Consider the following 19279-nt stretch of genomic DNA (forward strand, 5'->3'; position numbering starts at 1 on the left):
AAGGCTTAGCCCCAGACCTGATTTCAGTTCCTGGGATTGTGTGATTAATAGTTAAGAAGACAGCGCCTTTGAGCATGAGAAGAATGCCTCCCCTCCTTCCCTTCCAGTGAAAAGAGCTCCTCCATACTTCTGGGATTAGGGGGAAATGAGAGATTATGACCTGCGGGCAGCCCTGATTGCCAGCCAACTCTCATCGGAGAAGCCAAGTAGGGCCGCCAGTGTTGGGACCTACTCATCCTAGATCTGGAAACGTAAAGAGTTTCCCGCGGTGGCTTTTTGGCCCCCTCTCGGCCAAGCCAGTGGGCACGAGCGGCGCAGGCAGCTGCAACTGTGGACCCTCGTCATCGCCACGCACTTTGCCGCCCTGTCAAGAATGCAGTTACCATGGGTTACCCCATCAGTCAGGGGGCAGGGTGCCTCCTCTTCCCCAGTGCTCTATAAAAAGGATCTGGCAAAGAAAAGGGGGGAGTGAGACCCAGACCCGCCGCCGACGCCGCCGAGCAGCACAGGCAGGAGAGGAAACCTCAGCACCACCAAGGCGAGGAGCCGCCGGCGGCGGCAGCAGCAGCAGCATGGCTCTGGGGCTCCGGTGTCGCCTCCTCCTCCTCCTCTTCCTGGTGGCCGTCGAAGGGGAGGGCAGGTTCTTCGAGGTGAGCAGAAAGGCCGCCGCCGCCGGCGCGCAGCTCCAGGTCTCTCCGGGGCCACGACCCGGCCGCCTCCTTTCGCTCTTCCTGGCCAAGGCTTGGAGAGATCAGTGGAGGCTGATGGCTCCGATGTCAGTGTGGTGGCGAATGCGCTCTGGGTTTCAGCCAGAACTCTGGAGGTGTTATCCAAGGTGAACCAGGTTCCGCACCTTTGATGGCTCCTTTAGAGTTCTGGCTGGTTCTGACTGAAACCCAGGGCGCATTCGCCACCACACTGACATCGGAGCCACCAGCCTCCACTGAGAGAGCGGCGGCGGCTGCTGCTGCTGCTTCCCCACCTGGGCGCTGACTTTTCGCCTTTTGTGTTCCCAGGTGAGGGGCGAGGAGGAGCCGTTCCTGCTGCTCAACGCTGACCTGAAGAGGGAACTCTCCGAGGGGCAGATCTACCGCCGGGCGCTGCGTGAGTTTGGGTGACGAAGGCGGGGAGTGTCTGGCGAGTCGAATTGCCGGGAAGCGCGGAGTGCGGGGGGGGGGGGGGCGCTCCGTGCTCTTGGGGCAACGCGGGGAGCTGAGCGAACGCTTGAGCGACTTGGTTGGGGCAGCCTTGTCCAGCCCGGCACCCTCCAGATGTGCTAGACTACACATCTCATCGTGCTGGCTCGGGATGAAGGGATTTGTAGTCCAGCACATCTGGAGGGCGCCAAGATAGGGAAAGCTGGGTTAGGGGATAGGAAGCCGAGCCGGTCAATCCTGTGGAGAGAGATGGGCAGATAGGGAGTGCCTAGGAAATGGGTGTAACAAATAAACCAGCCCGGTATGGCGTAATGCAGCCTGGTCACGCTGGCCGGGGATGATGGGAGTTGTAAGCTAACACATCTGGTGGGCTCCAGATTGGTGAAGGTTGGTGTAATGGCTAGAGAACAGACTAGGACTGTAGAGTCCCAGGTTCATATCCTCACTCCTTCACGAAATGCTCTGGGTGTCCTTGTGCCGGGCAGTGACTATCTCTCAGCCCACCTTAGGCAGAGGTAGCTGCACAGTAGATGAGACCACTTTGGTAAGCGCAGCTTGCAGACGTCCCCTCTTAACTCTCATTCCCTTTGGCATCTGATCTCTCTGTGCATTTCTGTTACTAATAATCAAACGGAGCTGCCATCCCTTCATCTGGAACTAGGGGAGGGGGATCAGGGCTTTCCACTCACTTCCAGGATGGGTTCGTACTCCAGCTTCTCCCACTCCCTCCCCATTCTTACAAAGGAATACTGCTAAAATAATTTCAGAAGCAAATGATGACAGGGTTTGTCTGTTTTGAACCCAGCTCTGCTCCCTGCAGTGCCAGCAAGAATGCAGAAACATTTGTGATGAACTTATTCAGTTCGATGCATGAGGGATGCAGGAGAATGCCCTGGATTGAAAGAAAGCTGGCTGGGGGATTCTGGGACTTGCAGTCCTACACATCTGGAAGAACCAGGTTGGGGAAGGGAATACAGGACTAGATCATGCTGACCTTGAAGACAAAGGCTGGCAGGAGAGATGGTCGAGGGAAAGTGGAGGAAGGAAAAGTTGGGTGGAGATGATGGCTATGATGGTGCCCATTGGGAAGGAAGGGGATGGAGCAGAAGCTGGACAGACTGGGAGTACTGGGAATGTACTGGGAATATACTGGAACCTACTGGGTGTACTGGGAATAGACTGGGACTACTACTACTTAATTCTGTACAATGAGATGCTGAGATCTCTTCCTAGAAGTTGTGCTGTCTCTTCTGAAGTCCCATTACTGTCAGGGCTGAATTTGGCTCTTTTGTGTGGAGAGGAAATCTCTCTGCATATGCTCTGAGGCATGCTGTTCTTCGCTGCTGTTTTAGTCATGCATTTGATGCATTGCACCAAATGCATGCTCCAGGCTGTGCTTGGTTCAAATGAAGCCTTGGATATAAGGGATCAATTTGAGAAGCAAAACTGTAAACCAATTGGGTGCCCTCCAGATGTTTTGGACTATGACTCCCAGCAGTCCTGACCACTGGTCATGCTGGGTGAGGCTGATGGGAGTTGAAGTCCACAACATCTGGAGGGCACTAGGTTGGAGTAGGGTGGTGTAAACCATTCCTTTAAAGGGAGGATTTTGAGTGAGACACTTCAGAGCAATCTGAGGAGGAAGGTGGAGGCAGTGATGGGGAATACTGATGTGCCAGTGCTCTATTCCTGCTGGTGGCCTTTTTTCTGAGTGCATCTTTGGGACGGAGAATTGTGATTTGTTCATTGAGGATGGATAGAATGGAGATGCAAGACAGATCATGTACAACAGCCCACTTCATAAAAGGCATAAAGTGTTATATTCATTTGGCAGGTATACATACAAGAATAGAGGGTGAATAGGTATAGAGGAAAAAACCAGTAAACAATGGGCCAGAAGACTATGAAATGCAAACGAAACAGTTTGCAATACAATTCAGTGTAAAGCAAAAGACAGAAAATATATCGTTCCCCCCCCCCCCTCCCTGGATGTTGATGGACTGCAACTTGCATCAATCTCACTACGGACTATTCTGGCTATGGCTGAAGGGAGTTGCAGTCCAACAGCACCTGGAAAGCCACATGTTCCCAGCCGTGATGCAAAGCTTAAATGAGTGTAGTTTACCTTAAAAGTAGACTTTTTTATTGGATAACTTAAGAACACATGAATTCTCTAAGTTCAGACTGTTTGTCCATCTAGCCTGGTAACGTGTACTCTGATTGACAGCAGCTCTGTGGAGTCTCAGGCAGACATCTTTGCCGTCAACTGCTACCTGACTTCCTTTCAAGGGAAGATACCAGAAATTGAACCCAAGACTTTAAGCATGCAAAGCAAAGAATAGACACCATCCGTGAGCTATGGTCCTTCCCCAACAACCATCTTCCATAGATGAGAGAGTGCAGCCTTTCAAGCCATATAGTGTGCATCAGCTTACCTCCCCAGTATTTTTAAAGGGGGTCGGGGGTGGGTGGGAGAGAGAGAGAGAGAGCAAGAGAGCAAAGTACATTTTATGTCTTTTCCATGCTTAAAGAGCAATGCAAGAGGCTGAAAGACTGGGAAGCATGAAACCTTGCCTTCTATCGCACTAATACAACGGAGTCCAACATTGCCTTCTTTGTCTCTTTTATTTTCATCATTGCCATTCAAAATGTAGCTTTATGATAATAAGCAAATGGAGTAACGGTTCCCAAAGGACATTTCTCCTAATCAGAGGGTCTTTCCCCCATGAGACATAATGTGAATTATGTAGCTCAGAACACCTGCTTTGCATGCAGAAGGTCCCTGGTTTGAGCCCCAGCATCTCCAGGTATGGCAGGTAAAACTCCTGCCTGAAAACCTGGGCAGCTGCTGCCAGTCAAAATCAAAAACACTGGGCTTGGGGTGTGTGTCTGATTTGGTACAAGGCAGCTTCCTATGGGATGGGATGATAACACGGCAGTCATGAGTGAAGACCTCACATCACATGTATATAGTATACACCTCCTAAGTCATTGTCTCTCACCTTCTTCCTCTACCTGCAATATGGAGATAGTAGGAGAGGATTACTAACATAACAGGTGCAGTGCTCTAAAATGCAACACCTTTGCATAAATCAGAGGTGGGGAACCTCTCTTAGCCCAAGGACTGAATCCAATTTCGGAGAAGCTCTTGTGGGCCGCTTTCCAGCAGTGGGTTGGACTGAAGGCAAAAGGGGTGGGGCAAAAAGTGCCCAAAAGCCTCCACCCCAGCATATTTTAGCTTAAAGCTCTTATTGCCAGTAGCTAAGCCTTAGGAGAGGCATTTCAGCCTTTTAGAAGGGAGGGGGGATGTGGCCAAAAGTCCAGAAACTGCCAAAAGATAATAAGAGCCACTGTGGTGTAGTGGCTAAGGTGTTGGACTGGAAGTCGGGAGATCCAGGTTCTAGTCCCCACTCAGCCATAGAAACCCACTGGGTGACTTTGGGCCAGTCACAGACTCTCAGCCCAACCTACCTCACAGGGTTGTTGTTGTTGTTTGGATAACATGGAGAGGAGGAGGATTATGTAAGCCACCTTGGGTTCCTTGGAGGAAGAAAGGTGGGATAAAAATGTAATAAAGAAAGAAAGAACATAAGAAGAGCCCTGCTGGATTAGACCAAGGGTCCATCTAGTCCAGCATTCTGTTCCCACAGTGGCCAGCCAGCTGTTGACCAGGGACCCACAAGCAGGACACAGTGCAACAGCACCCTCCCACCCATGTTCCCCAGCAACTGCAGTATACAGACCGGCTTATTGCCTCTGATACGGAGGCTGCACTTAGCCATCAGGACTAGTAGCCATTGATAGCCTTCTCCTCCAGGAATTTATCCACCCACCCACCCCTTTAATGCCATCCAAATTGGTGGCCATCACTACATCTTGTGGTAGTGAATTCCATAGTTTAACTATGTGTTGTTTGAAGAAGGTTGAGGGGGGGAAGAGGGCCAGTGAAGGGGGACCCGGGGCTGGATTTGATCCCCAGGCCTGACATTCCCCACACCTGGTGTTAATGTTACACATGACGGCCAAATTATGAGTTAGAAGGTAATTGTTGTTTTCTCTACTCCAAATTATACAATCTCAGTGGTTTGTTTGTTTGTTTGTTTGTTTATTTATTGGATTTACATACCGCTCCATAGCCGAAGCTCTCTGGGCAGTTTACAAAAGTTTTAAACAGTAAACATTAAAAACAAATATACAAAGTTTAAAAACATAAAAAGCATAAAAACAACAACAAGGTTTTCTCCTATGGGGTTTCAATTGTGTATTTGAAATGGCAAACACACATCTGAATCCCCACAGTGAGAAAAGTTATTGCAGAGCGGGAGAGGATTGAAGTCTTCAGACTTAAAAATGGTCACCAAGCTCCAGGTCCACAAGTTGTATGTAATACAGGGGGAAGCAACCTGATGCCCTCCAGATGATTTGACCTACAACTCCCATCATCCCCAATCAGCATGTCCAAGGGTCAGGGATTATGGGAGTTCTAGTCCAAAACATCTGGAGGACTCCAGGTCATCTAAGCCTAATGCAGTGGAGGATGGTGGCTCCAATATCAGTGGGGTGGTGAATCTGTTCCAGATTTCAGTCCTAACCAGTCAGAATTTTGCACCTTGGATAGCTCCTTTAGAGTTGTGACTGGTTCTGATTGAAACCTGGAGTAGATTCACTGCTCCACTGACATCGGAGCCACCAGCCTCCACTGTCCTAGTGTAATATGCAGCATGTCCCTTAGTACTGCATGTAGCTGAGTCTTGAACCAGGAGCTGAACCTTGAATGGCCAATTCCCCCTTTACACTTTGGATGTGGATGCTCAAATGTAAAATTTGTGCAACTCTCATTAAGTGTGAAGTGTGTACATGTGTAAAACTAAGTGGGTGTTGCTTTAAAATCACCAGATTCTTTATCACCACTCCTGAGTATTTTAAAGAGATACACACATAATTTTACGTGTACATAGCTCTCATACTTGATGAGGGGCTTGCATGTTTTGTACTCTGGTATCTGCACTTGTGACGTACAAAATGTGATGTGCGAATTGGCCCATGAGAGAAAAGAGGAATCACTCTGTTGTCTTTGTTCTCATCTGCAGGGTGCATCGACATGTTAAGCATCGAAGGACGGTTCACTTTCACTGCAGAGCAACCCCAGCTGCATTGTGCGACCTTCTTCATAGGAGACCCGCAGGAATTCATCACGCTAGACTTTGACTTTGTCAACATTGACTGTCAAGCAGGAGATTTTCTGAAGGTATGAAGTTTGCAATAATTGGTTGTCTGAGCAGGATTCCCCAGGCAGTGTGAGTGTGGACAGCCTGGCAGAAGAGAAGCAAAGATCCAGAACTGACCTCAAGTTGACTCCTTTTTGAAAAAGAGGATTTGGCATTGGAACTGTGAATTGATAGTGTGGGTCAAAAGAGTGGCTGATGATTTAACCCATGAGTGGGGAACCTCAGGCTCGGGGGCTAAATCTGGCCCTCCTGCAGTACCAATCTAGCCCTCTAAGACTCCCCAGAAGGCCCCACCCCTTTTCATCAACCACTAATTGTTTTGTGGTTTCCTGGCTCTTGTGCAGTTTTTCTTCCATTCTAAAAGGTTGAAATGCCTCTCCTTAGGCTTAGCTAATGGCAATAAGACTTTAAGCTGGAGATATATATATATATATATATATATATATATATATATATATATATATATTAGCCCCTCCCCTTCTGTCTTTTCCCCATGGCCTTCTGCCCTGCCCACCATTGTAATATGGCCCCTGAAGGCTTCTCTGAAATTGAATTTCGCCTGGGGCTGAAAGAGGTTCCTCAGTGGTTTAACACATTCTTAAAAGTTTTCCAGGGGCGGATCCGCACATCGGCCCCAGAGCGCATTTATGCGACTCTAGGCACCCCAGAAACGATAGTCTGTACTTGCCTGTAAAAAGAAACTAGGAAGAGACGGAGACGACGACGCTGCTGCTGCCGCCGCCCAGCTCTCCCCGGCCGGCTTCTCGACCGGGACGAAGAGCTCGGCGGAAGAAGGTTGGGTGGACAGCGGAAGAAGCTCTCTACCCCCGCCTTCTTCAAAAAGAACTCTCCGAGCCGGCCGGGGAGAGCTGGGTGGCGTCGGCGGCGTCTCCGTCTCTTCCTAGTTTCTTTTTATAGGCAAGTACAGACTATCATTTCTGGGGTGCCCTAGAGTCGCATAAATGCGCTCTGGGGCCGACGTGCGGATCCGCCCCTTGATGTGGTTAATCATAAATGTGGCAAGTGGAAGCACTCACAATAATAATTCATTATGCTAATTTTTATTTATTTATTTATTTATTTATTTATTTAAAACATTTCTTGACCACCTTTCAGCATAGAAACACTTACAACTTAATAGCCATGAATTTGTTTAATTTCTATTTATTTATTAAATTTGCTTCCATCCTTTCGTCCAAGGATCTGAAGTTGGCATTCATGGTTACCCTCATAACAATCCTATGTTAAGTGTACAGAGTATGACTAGCCAAAATCAGCCAATACACATTGTGACTGAGTGGAGATTTGAACTTGGGTCTCCCCAGTCCTAGCTACCTCTAAACACTATAACAAAATGTCACACCACACTGGCTGTCATGGGTGTGAGTCAGCACACAATAAGTTATATTATACTTTTTTGTGTCACTGATTATATTTCATTGATAGAAAGCTTTAAAAATAACACTTTAAAAATGGTCACAGAATAGTCTGATCTTGGGGATGGGCGGGGACTTTGTAAAGTAGACTTTAACCCATGAAAGTATAATAAACATAATAAATTTGTTAGTAGCAGTATTAGGCCAGATCTACACCAAGCAGGATATAGCACTATGAAAGTAGTATGACAGCGGTATATGATATGTGTCAATGGGCCCCAACTGTTGTCAGTGCACTTCAATACCGCTATAAAGCAGTAGTGTGGCTCCTACCTCTTATATACTGCTTTCATACCAGTTTCATAGTGCAATATCCTGCTTGGTGTAGATCTGGCCTTAGTCTTTTGGAGCAAAAACAAATTTTAAAATTCTTATGGCACTAGCTTTTTTCCTGTTTTTCCTCCAACAAACACTGCTCTCCTTCTGGAAATTGTTACAATAGTTGCCTAAGACATTTGCTGTACCACATGGCAACATCATTAACAAAGAGTTGGATCCAAACTCAGTCATGCTTAGAGTGAAAAATATATATAAGGTGCCTGAACGCACACAACTACTCGAACCACTGCGTTCAGGTGCGTTCAGGCACCTTATATATATTAGTCATTTAAAAACTACTGCCTTCTATTTGTTTATTTATGCTTAGAGTAAAAGCCATTAAATCAGCAGGGCTGAAGTTAGTCATGACTTGTCCCATTGATTTCAGTGGATCTACTCTATGCATGACTAAGTCTGGATCCTACTCCAAAAATGAACCGTCTAGGGGAAGAACTTTATTTTCCTAGTACAAAATACAGAACTTACAGTGCTGGAAAGAAAAATGTTGTCTTTTCAACCAAAAGCCCAATCTTGTGTCTAGACCTCATGCAACAAATAGGTAAGAGAGCATGGTGTGGAGAATGTGGACATTGTTCTCCCTCTCTGTTTGGTGGGAGATTCATGATGGATAAAAGGAAGGATGTCTTCACACTGTACATAGTTGAACTATGGAATTCCACAAGATGTTGTCATGGCCACCAATTTGGATGGCTTTAAAAGGGAGCTAGATAAATTCCTGGAAGATAAGGCTATCAATGGCTACTAGTCCTGATGGCTATTTGCTACCTCCAGTATCAGAGGCAGTATGCCTATGTACACCAGTTGTTGGGGAAGATGGGTGGGAGGGTGCTATCGCATTCATAACCTGCTTGTGGGTTTTCCATGGGCAGCTAGCTGGCTGGACACTGTGTCAACAGAATGCTGGACTAGATGGACCTTTGGTCTGATCCAGCATGGCTTTTCTTATGTTTTTATGTGCATTTACTGTGCCAAAAATTGTTCTTATGGAAAGACCCTAAGTGGAGCATGCTAGTGATTGCTAAGTAAATATAATTTCTAATCCATTCTGCCAATGCACTTTTCTGTCTAATTCAATGTACTGTGTATTTTTATCTCCCTGGATCTGAAACATGGAGTATTTCACAGGTTTCTCTGCCCATTTTAGGGCATAATCCAATGCGTGTTAAAATAGGGGGGGAAGTCCTACACCTCCTAGCATGCCCCAACTAGCCATGTGATTGTCCACATGCATAGGATTGTGCCTGTAAGGACAAAGGGCAAGGTGAGCTAAGAGCAGCAAGCAGGAGAACATGGCAACATAGGACACATCTACACCAAGCAGAATATTGCACTATGAAAGCGGTATGAGAGCGGTATATATGGCATATGTCAATGGGCCCCAACAGTTGTCAGTGCACTTCAATACCACTATAAAGCAGTAGAATAGATCCTGCTGAATGCAAGAATCTCCGGATCTGGGCTGCTGGTGGTAATTGAAGATTTCAAAAGAATCTTTGGGGAAGGGGGGGAGCAGGAACCAGCATCTGTTTCTTTGTATCTGGCACAAATTTCAAAGTGAGACAAAAAAGAAAGCAACAGCTGAAAGGGAGCCTGCCTTACTAATAGTGTCACTAATTTGACACTGCATATTGATCACTCTGATTGCACCAAGTTTAAATGCCAGGCTCCAGAAATGTGTCCCCTCTAATTAAGCACAATTATTAAAACATTTGAAGTGGAAAACTACAGAGAATGTCAAAGTAATTAACAACCACTGCATAATGTGGTGACTTATGATTGATGTTAATGCCAAATCATATGTGGAACAGATTGGTCAACATTATAGATCAACAGGACCCCATGTGGGCCAGATTCTGCACCCCTGCCATATGGGTACATGTATGTTTTTCTCTGCAGGTCAAGGTGTGGGTGGGATTATTCTCAGGAAATCAGTGCAGAGAAAAGAGCTTATCCCCCCCCTCCACTCTGTGATCCCAATCGAAATTGTTCCCCCATGAGTGCTATGTAATCATAACAAAAAAGACGAACATGGGAGATCCTATTCAACGCTCTTGCCCATGTCATGTCTTGCTGTCCACACAGAACTACATGGGCAGCGGCTGTTATTTGGTTCCTTCTCACACAAATGTTAAGATCCCTCTTGCATCAGCAAAATGTCGAGTGGTCTTCAGGCTTTCACTCTCCACCCTCAAGCCATTCATTCTTGAGCAGTCATTTAATTTCAGCAGAATCTTATTAGAATAACTCACTTTGTCCATTGTAAACTGTTTCTGCAAGGCAAAATAAGAATAAAGCTTTACTCATGAGGAATCGAGATTGTGGTTTAGATGATGAATCCAGCACAGATGCTGCTTGGGTGCCACTTTGAGCTCCACCACACTGACTTTTCCCCCCCTGGTATGCATCCTCAATTTCCACCTCTGTTTCATTAGCGTGTGAAGTGCTGGTCAGTTTCACATGCATGTATTTTGCCTTGTTCACCTTTCCACTGCGCCAGCTTGAGCTTTCTGGTATCGCCTCCCACCCTACCCCTTCTCCTTCCCCCTCCAGTTCATTGGTTTTTGTGGTTGATAGATGTTCTGATGGACATGGGCACCTCCAACCCCCACTCTAGATTTGTTGTCTAAAGTTTAGCGATTTAGCATTTCATCAACTGGGCACCTCGTACAGCAAGCAAAAAACCCCAGGGAAGTTGAAATGGGTAGATGATAGAGCAGTGAGAGTGGGGTTGAAGCAGCGAAAGTCCGTTCAACCAACTCAGTTCGCTGGAGGAGAACAACCCCTGCCCTCCTCTTTCATCAGCAAGACTGCCCTTCAATGTACATGCTCCCAAGAAGGGATGTTCTGTGATATAGCGCGAGGATGGCAATACATGGGGATAGAAGGGCAGTTTTATCCCACATGGAGAAAAAATGCTGCATTTTCTCCACCCCAGAAAAACGGGAAAGAGGTGCGATGACTGCAGGACACAGATGATGTCATGTGAGAGTCACGGGGCAAAATGGTAAATGAGGCAGGACAAAAGTGCGATAAAACTCTGGTGTGATGCAGCCCTTTGTGGTTTGGGGAATTGCACACAGAATGTGAATACTAATTGTTCTCTGTGTTGCTGCATCCCTCTAGGTGTTTGATGGCTGGATACTTAAAGGTGAGAAGTTTCCTAGCTCCTTGGATCATCCTCTTTCCACGTTGGAAAGATATATAGACTTTTGTGAAGGAGGCGGCATCAGGAGCACCATCAGGTCATCGCAGAATGTGGCAATGATCTTCTTCAGGATTCATGACCCAGGAAATGGATTCACATTAACAATAAAGAAAAAGCCCAACTTATTCCGTAAGCTTTGTTTTGTGTTACCATCTGAGTAGAAAGAAACAACAGGGTGTGATGATCTCTGAGTCAGGAAAAATGAATGGATATGCATCTAGAATCATAGAATAGTAGAGTAGGAAGGGGCCTAAAAGGTCATCGAGTCCAACCCCCTGCTCAATGCAGGAATCCACTCTAAGGCATACCTGATAGATGGTTGTCCAGCTGCCTCTTGAATGCCTCTAGTGTGGGAGAGCCCACAACCTTCCTAGGTAACTGGTTCCATTGTCGTACAGCTCTAATAGTCAGGAAGTTTTTCCTGATGTCCAGCCAGAATCTGACTTCCTGTAACTTGAGCCTGTTATTCCGTGTCCTGCACTCTGGGGTGATTGAGAAGAGATCCTGGCCCTCCTCTGTGTGACAACCTTTCAAGTACTTGAAGAGTGCTATCATGCCTCCCCTCAATCTTCTCTTCTTCAGGCTAAACATGCCCAGTTCTTTCAGTCTCTCTTCATAGGGCTTTGTTTCCAGACCCCTGATCATCCTGGTTGCCCTCCTCTACACAGGCAATGTCAAATCCTTTGGCCCAATCTTAATATTTGTTGCACCAGAAAACCAATGCATAGAATAGTTATCATGTGTACTGACTGCTGTCTCATAATAAGATGACAAGGGAGGGCCTTTATGTGACATTGCAGGTGATTGGGTCATTGCAAACAGTTAGCATCAGGATTCCCTAAATCTTCTTGAATCATATACTGTAACCTGAGATAAACCAGTTTCAGTGGTAATATTTCAGTTCATACTGGCTGTTGTGGTGTTCAGTGGTGCAGGTAGGTAAATTTGGACCTGGACTTAATGATCTTATGGGTGGGGGTGGGGTGGGGGCTTTAGATGGAAATAATAATAATAATAATAATAATAATAATAATAATAATAATAATAAAAATCTGAGCAGGTGTAGTTTTGCATTTTAACCTCACTTAAATCACACCACAATCATGACTATAGGAATAAAATGGAGTTTGCTTCTGTACCTGCTGCTCTCTGGGTGGTAATTTGGGGCAGGGGAGCTGGACCTTGGCCCCAAGTCCAGTCCTTGTTACACCACTGTACATGCTGAAGACTAAAAAAAAAAATATTTTCAGGCATGCCTTCAAACATCTAACAACCTGTACTTTCATTCTAAGCTACTGACTTGTTAGATCAAAAGAAATATTTTGTGTGTTCAATATTTATTCCATTTTACTTATGTAAAATATTTCTTGACCGTTCTTCACCAACAGGATTCCAGGGGGGAGTACCGGACTGTGAATAAAATGATTCATTCAAGGCATAAACAGACAATATTAAAATGATAGTAACCCTAACAATACCACAATTAAACAGAAATAGGAGGCAGGCTGAAGAACATAAAATGAAAGAGCAGACAAAGCTTCCCTCTAAAATGCCTGGCCAAATAACAAAGTCATCGCATAGTGCTAAAAAGATTGTAGTGTCTGTGCCCATCAAGCCCCTTTGGAAAGGATACTCCTACAGGCAAGCCTTGATCCAGGGGTGGTGTCCACATTTGAATATAGGCAGATTTTGGTCTGCATGTGATGAAGAACAGAATCCCTGTCTTGATGATGAAATAAGAGTACTTTATGCAATTTGGGAAGAAGAAAGGAATACATTTAGGGCCAGGGTATGCAGAGGATAGATCTTGGAGGTACAGGAACAAACAGATAGACCTCTGTGTGATTTCAGTAGATAAGAGCAAGAACTTCTGAATCCCAGCTGTTTAACAATGGCAGCAACAATATGGCTTCTTCCCACCTGCCCTAAAGTATATTATTGAAATGAGAAAAGCTTGGGAAAATTAGGAATAGATTTTTGTGTGGAAGAATTGAGAAATTCATATCCAATTCTGATACTCAAAACAAATTCCTGGGTTCAGAATTTTAAAATTCTAATTGTATATCTTTTGTACCTCATTCTAGGTGGTGGATCTCAGGTGAAAAAACAAAGTAGATCCTGCAAACCTGAAGCTTGCCTGGCCTTGATTGAGTGTACAGCTCAAATCAGACTTAAGCTGCAATCCTAAACACACTTACTTGGGAGCACAATGGGTCTTGCTCCCATTGAGTAAACGTGTATAGCATTAAACCATTAGTTAGTTATGTGCCTTCAAGTTGACTTCAACTTATGGCAACCCTATGAATCAGTGACCTCCAGTTGCATCTGTTGTAAACCACCCTATTCAGATCTTGTAACTTCATTTATATACCTTCCTTTAATGAACTATTAAGCTACTTTAATAGTTTTTCCATTATGGAAGGGGAAATAGCGACTGGAGCAGAACACTTCTAGTACCCATAAAAAGCTATACTTCTCAAAATTGTTTTGAGGAAACCATGAGAGTTAACTGGCATAAAATCAATATAGGTTCATAGTGTGGATACTCCTTTATATCCTCCAATATCTCAGGGATGTTCAGATCTCCTGCAGCTTCATATTTTTCCAAAAGGCACATTTGAGGGAGGGCAATTCAGACTGGGACCATGATGCTGGGGGGAGAGGGGTTAACTCTGTACCAGTTTCCTATAGTAAATGACTCCTTGAAGCAGCTAATTGCCCCATTAGAGGGGAAATATGGCTATGCACAAGTTTTACCTAATTGGGCACATGGCAGCTTGTGTGGGGGTGGGTGAGTGGGTTATATCATGGCGATGGTGCAGAGGGGTGCAAGGTTAACTCCCCCACCTCTCTTCCAGTGTCATGGTCCCAATCTGAATTGTGGCCCTTCACGTCTACTTTGGTGGGGAGAAGTGAAGAATACAGAAAGCCCAATTGCAGATGACACTCATCTAATTTGGTCCTATGGCATCAGAAAAAAGTCTGCATTACTTTTTGGTGAACAGATTGTGACTAAGTAATTCTGTATCTTTCCCCTGTACTAAAGCTTGCAATGTCATCTCTCAGACCCCTGCTGGAAGGTTTACCATGGTCATTCCTCATCAGCACAGAAACTGCAGCTTTTCCATAATCTATCCAGTGGTGATAAAAATATCTGATCTTATGTTGGGGCGCTTGAATGGCCTCCACTTAAAGGTGAGTTGCCAACTTCTTCATAAGCAATCAGCTACAATGTTAATCATCAGAGTCGTGTGTGTGTGTGTGTGTGTGTGTGTGTGTGTGTGTGTGTGTGTGTTACTGGTACTTGTTTTGAGTGACCCATTATGTAAAGATAAACCTGTACTTACTCTGGATTTACATGCAAGCAAGCAAGGGGCATAAAAGTTGCTCTCCAAACTGTCAAAATACCTTCTACACAAGAGAGTTGCTCTTTGTATGTTGGGAAATCTAATATCATACAAGCAGTGGAATTACCAGCTTAATCTTCTAACCAGGGCCAAAATACATACGATCAGGGCCGGTGCCAGACTATTTTGTACCTAGGCAAGGCGAGCTACTTTCACCCCCACCCACCCCCCAAAAATGCCAACTTTGATTTTTAAGAACATATGTTTCCTGGAAAAAATAAGAAGCACAAAACTTGAAACTGCTAAATTTATTTAAAAGTGCAAGAAATACGTCATGCCAATTATAGCAAACAAATTGGAAAGGAACGTCTATGGGTCTAAAATGCATTATTTAATAGGAATATCACCTCCAAATCATCCCCCGCAACTCACACACACACACACACACACACATACTCAGCAACTCTCACTCCAAACACACGCATGAACACATGCATTCCCTCAAAGACCCCATGCACCCCATTCACCCATACATTCTCTCTCTGTCTCTTCCGGGCACGTTCTGGAAGTCCGAACATGGAGTCACCCCACCCCCACCCCAGTGTCCCTGGCTTCGCTTCAGCTGAGCAGGTGCGGGGCACCATCTCGTCATCCTACAACACAATGATCACTCCAAGATGCAAAAGCCTCTGCATGGAGGCTAATTACTTTAACAAGGAAATAAATCTTAAAGAGCAAAACGAAAATCCTTGCAGTTGAATTGTACTTTAGGCAACAGTTCACACTTGCTAAAGGAATGGGGAGACGCTAATAAAGTGGTGTGGCAATGGGGGAGGATGTCACAGGCACTGTCCAATAGGTGCTGTGACATTTGTGCATAGCACTGGCAGTTGCAGTGATAGTGCTAAGTGCCTGGGTTGTGGGGAGAACAAGAGAATTTTCCTGTAACAAAAATATTGATTTGACTGCTAGGAAAATGTGATATTGTTATAACATACATTATTTCTTGACAAAATATGACTGCCACATTGGTCTACACTGTTGTAGGCCAAAAAAACCCTCCAATAATCTGGAAAGACCCTTAGTGACCCAAATTTATATACAAAGTGTGGTATTAGGAACAGATCAGTGCCTCCCACTAGCTCCACCATATAAGAAACCAATCTGATTGGATAATCTCTGGTGTTACGTTGTGTGTATTTAGTCATAGCCAATTTATTTGTTTTCTGCATTTTCCACCACCCAGAGAGCTTCGGCTATTGGGTGGATAAATAAATAAATAAATAAATTGTGCACAAAGTGGTTCACAAAACAACCAAATATGATAGCCATAATGATAATATATTATAATACAACATTAACTTAATGACAATTCATTTAAAGTGTATCAAAAATGTAAATAAGCACAAGACATGCCAAAAGGTCAGTTAACAATATCAATTACCAATAATAGCAGTTATTAATAGCATCAGTATTACATTATAAACAGTTCATTAAACACTTCATATTTTAAAGACTGAACAATAAGATGCCTCATGCACATCAAACTGACAGCGAAGAAGGGAAAGAAAAATAATTAGACACTTCAAAAAGCCCTCCCACAAACAACAGAAAACATTTCTTCTACATTCCCCATCTTTATTTTCTAAATGCCTCCCTATAATCCTTATTTTCGGTGGAGCTTGTTCAGCAGCAGCAGGTTAAGATGTCTAATGGGAAACAAAGTGCTTGATTTCAAACTAGAACATCAATGGCCAAAGCTAAAGCAGCCAGATTTTTCAGGTGAATCTAATTTACTTATAGAAAAAAGATTTTATTTGTTCAACAATATTACAAACTAGAGTACATCTCTCTCTCTCTCTCTCTCTCTCTCTCTCTCTCTTACAGAAACCCTCTGCAGGCTGTAGCGGAGTAGGAGATTTTGTGGAGCTATTGGGAGGAAATGGGTTAGATCCCTCTAAGATGTCCCCTTTAGCTGATTTATGCCACTCCTTCCATGGTCCTGGTGAGTTCATGTTTTAATACCTCTCGTTCCAATGTTTCCCAAGACTGATATAGAAAAACACTCCAGTTCTGAATATTTTTGCTGTTATTTGATTCCAACCCTGGCATAATATCATGCTCTGGGTTGCTGTCTATACTTGCACCGCTGTCGTAAGGGGTGAGGGAATATTATGCCAGTGTTGTTCTTGGATTATTACTTCTCATGATGTCTGAGGCCTGGCATTCAGTCAGCAAATGCAGCACTGAAAAGACCTGATTGGAGATAACACTTGGGGAGAGGAGATGGGCGATGGGGAGAGAGGCTGAGAGGCTGGATGAGTGTGCGTGTGCGTGTGTGTGTGCGTGTGCAAATGATATGGATTGGATGTGCCTGTGTATGAATGGTCTGTGTAAAAGAGGGTGGTGGACCTTGGACCTTGTCCGTACCCTGAAATGGCAGTCCAGCCCTCAGGCAAACAAACTTCCTCACTCCTCTTCTAACCCATCTGGGAATGATGTCCAGAGGTCACATAGCCAATTGGTTTGGCTGTGTGCGAATATCACTGAGGATAAATTAAGCCCATTCAGAGTGAAGACAATGAAACATTTAATCCCTTTTGAAGCAATCACTGAAAAATCACTGGAGTGAGATACTGTTTGAAGCTGATGAACATATTACTGAAAATTGTCGCCTTGCAGTAATGCCCAAGGAAGGTGTAGGAAGGTTGGTTCTATGTAGGATGATAAGGTGTTGCATTGGGTGAACCATGTCCAAGAGCTCATTGTAACACAAATACTCATCCAGGTGCACATCCACTTCTACTATCCATACATGGTGCTCAATCCATATGGAAGCTGCTTCTACCCAACCTTTCTGGATTGGGGCAAAGGACTATAAAGAAATAATATACACATGCATTTTCGGAAATTGTATCGGTATAGGATAAACACGGTAAAGCAGTGGTGTTGCCCAATCAAGTTCTTTCAGAACTATAATCATATATTTTATTTTACTATATATGTTTTATTAGTGATTGTAAGCTGCGTTGAGTGTCATTTTTGGTAGAAAGGCAGGGTAGAAATGCAATCAATCTATTTCCAAATGATTTGAAATAATACATCAGTTCCAAACATAACACAATGCTTTTTTCTCTTTGACTAGCCCAAATGAAAGTTGGTTGCGATAACACTGTGCTGAGAATGGTCTCCAGTGGTAAACATATCAATCGTGTAACATTTGAGTATCATCAGCTGGAACAACATGAACTGGAAAACAGAAAGGAGAACAGCCTTGAAGATTTCTGTTTTTCAAGTGTTTGAGAAGCTGCACACGTCCCTCTTGGTTATAATGTTGTGTTAATTTTGGGCAGTTAACTTTATGAAACCTTTCTAGTATATAAACACATATCTTTTCATACTGAATCGTTATTTCCATGATCAGAACAGTGTTAACCCTAGCACTTGCTATATATTGTTCTCTTTTGTCTTTAAGTGTATTTTTAGTATATTCAATACACACAAATCTGGATTCCCGAAGCAACACTTATGCATGTGTACATCCAATGATTCAAAGCAAATGACAAGCACACACACTCAATCAGGGTGCATGTTTCCAAATAATGCAAGGACGATTTCAAATGCACAACTTTTTGTAATTATTTTGTGTGCACATGCAAAAATCAGAACGCCATGAAGTTCACTTAGCAATTTCCCCTCTTTTGCATCAACTGCAAATCTAAAAAAATACAGAAAGAGAAATTACACTTCAATTTTATAAAAGAATATGCTGTATTAGTGTGTGCAAAATTAATTGCTTGTTAATTTATCAATACAAATGTATTATTGTTTTTAATAAAATTTATAGCATGAAAAAGGTTTTCCTTCTACTGGTCCAGACATGAACAAATACATTCAAAGTACTGGAAAAATCTAATTTACCTCTGTGTGTTTTTTCCTTCGTGAGCCTTGTCAACTGTATGTTGCCTTCCTAGAAACAACAATTGTAGATCTCTCTCAATAAAAAAAATCCTGAGGTCACTGCAGTTACGTTAATGTGGAGATCAACTAAACTTGTACACACAGGGAAAAATAGGGGGGTTGTACTAGTTTTCAGTTCTATGAAATCATGACCAGAAACATCCATGAACAGAGATGTTTATAGACAGGAAGTTTTGTCCCTGGGCATTAATCTAGCTGTGGGAAGACAGTAATGTCCTGTTGGTGCTGCAGCAAGATAACATTTCCAGAGATGCCTTTTATTGTTAGTATTCCCACATACAGCCTTGGTTCATACAAACATGCCCATTTTACATCTTTTAGATTTGGATCTCCTGGTAGATCTCTGGATGATTGGCAGTACTTTGGCAAGGATTTATGAATGGCAATAATGTAACATTAACAGCAATTTATGAGATTCTTCAGATGAGTGGGGGGGAATGGCATTTCCCTACCATCGCTTTGCCTCCTGCTTCTGTCCTACGATAGAGGCAAGCAGCTCCCTCTTTTCAAATGAGGAAGAAAGAGGAAGCAAGCAATGACCATTCAGTGGGCATTTTTATCGTGCAACTTCTCCTGCACACAGCAG

At 44.0% G+C, this 19279-nt stretch overlaps 1 protein-coding gene across 1 annotated transcript; it reads left to right on the top strand.

Moving 5' to 3' along the window:
• Positions 1-572: 572 nt before the first annotated feature.
• CRHBP (corticotropin releasing hormone binding protein) lies at positions 573-18126 on the top strand. Its single transcript, XM_063128648.1, has 7 exons — positions 573-662; positions 1017-1104; positions 6248-6405; positions 11284-11494; positions 14412-14560; positions 16600-16717; positions 17858-18126. Exons 1-7 carry the CDS (start codon positions 573-575, stop codon positions 18013-18015), a joined length of 972 nt encoding a protein of 323 aa, XP_062984718.1. The 3' UTR covers positions 18016-18126.
• Positions 18127-19279: the final 1153 nt, after the last annotated feature.

This window comes from Elgaria multicarinata, chromosome 6 (genome assembly GCF_023053635.1).
Source record: "Elgaria multicarinata webbii isolate HBS135686 ecotype San Diego chromosome 6, rElgMul1.1.pri, whole genome shotgun sequence".
Taxonomy (NCBI): domain Eukaryota; kingdom Metazoa; phylum Chordata; class Lepidosauria; order Squamata; family Anguidae; genus Elgaria; species Elgaria multicarinata.

Excerpts from the sequence above, each read along its gene's own strand:
- CRHBP (XM_063128648.1), top strand. The coding sequence starts at position 573 with ATGGCTCTGGGGCTCCGGTGTCGCCTCCTCCTCCTCCTCTTCCTGGTG. Across the intron at positions 1,105-6,247 it reads GATCTACCGCCGGGCGCTGC|GGTGCATCGACATGTTAAGC; the intron begins GTGAGTTTGGGT and ends TCTCATCTGCAG. Across the intron at positions 16,718-17,857 it reads CCACTCCTTCCATGGTCCTG|CCCAAATGAAAGTTGGTTGC; the intron begins GTGAGTTCATGT and ends CTCTTTGACTAG.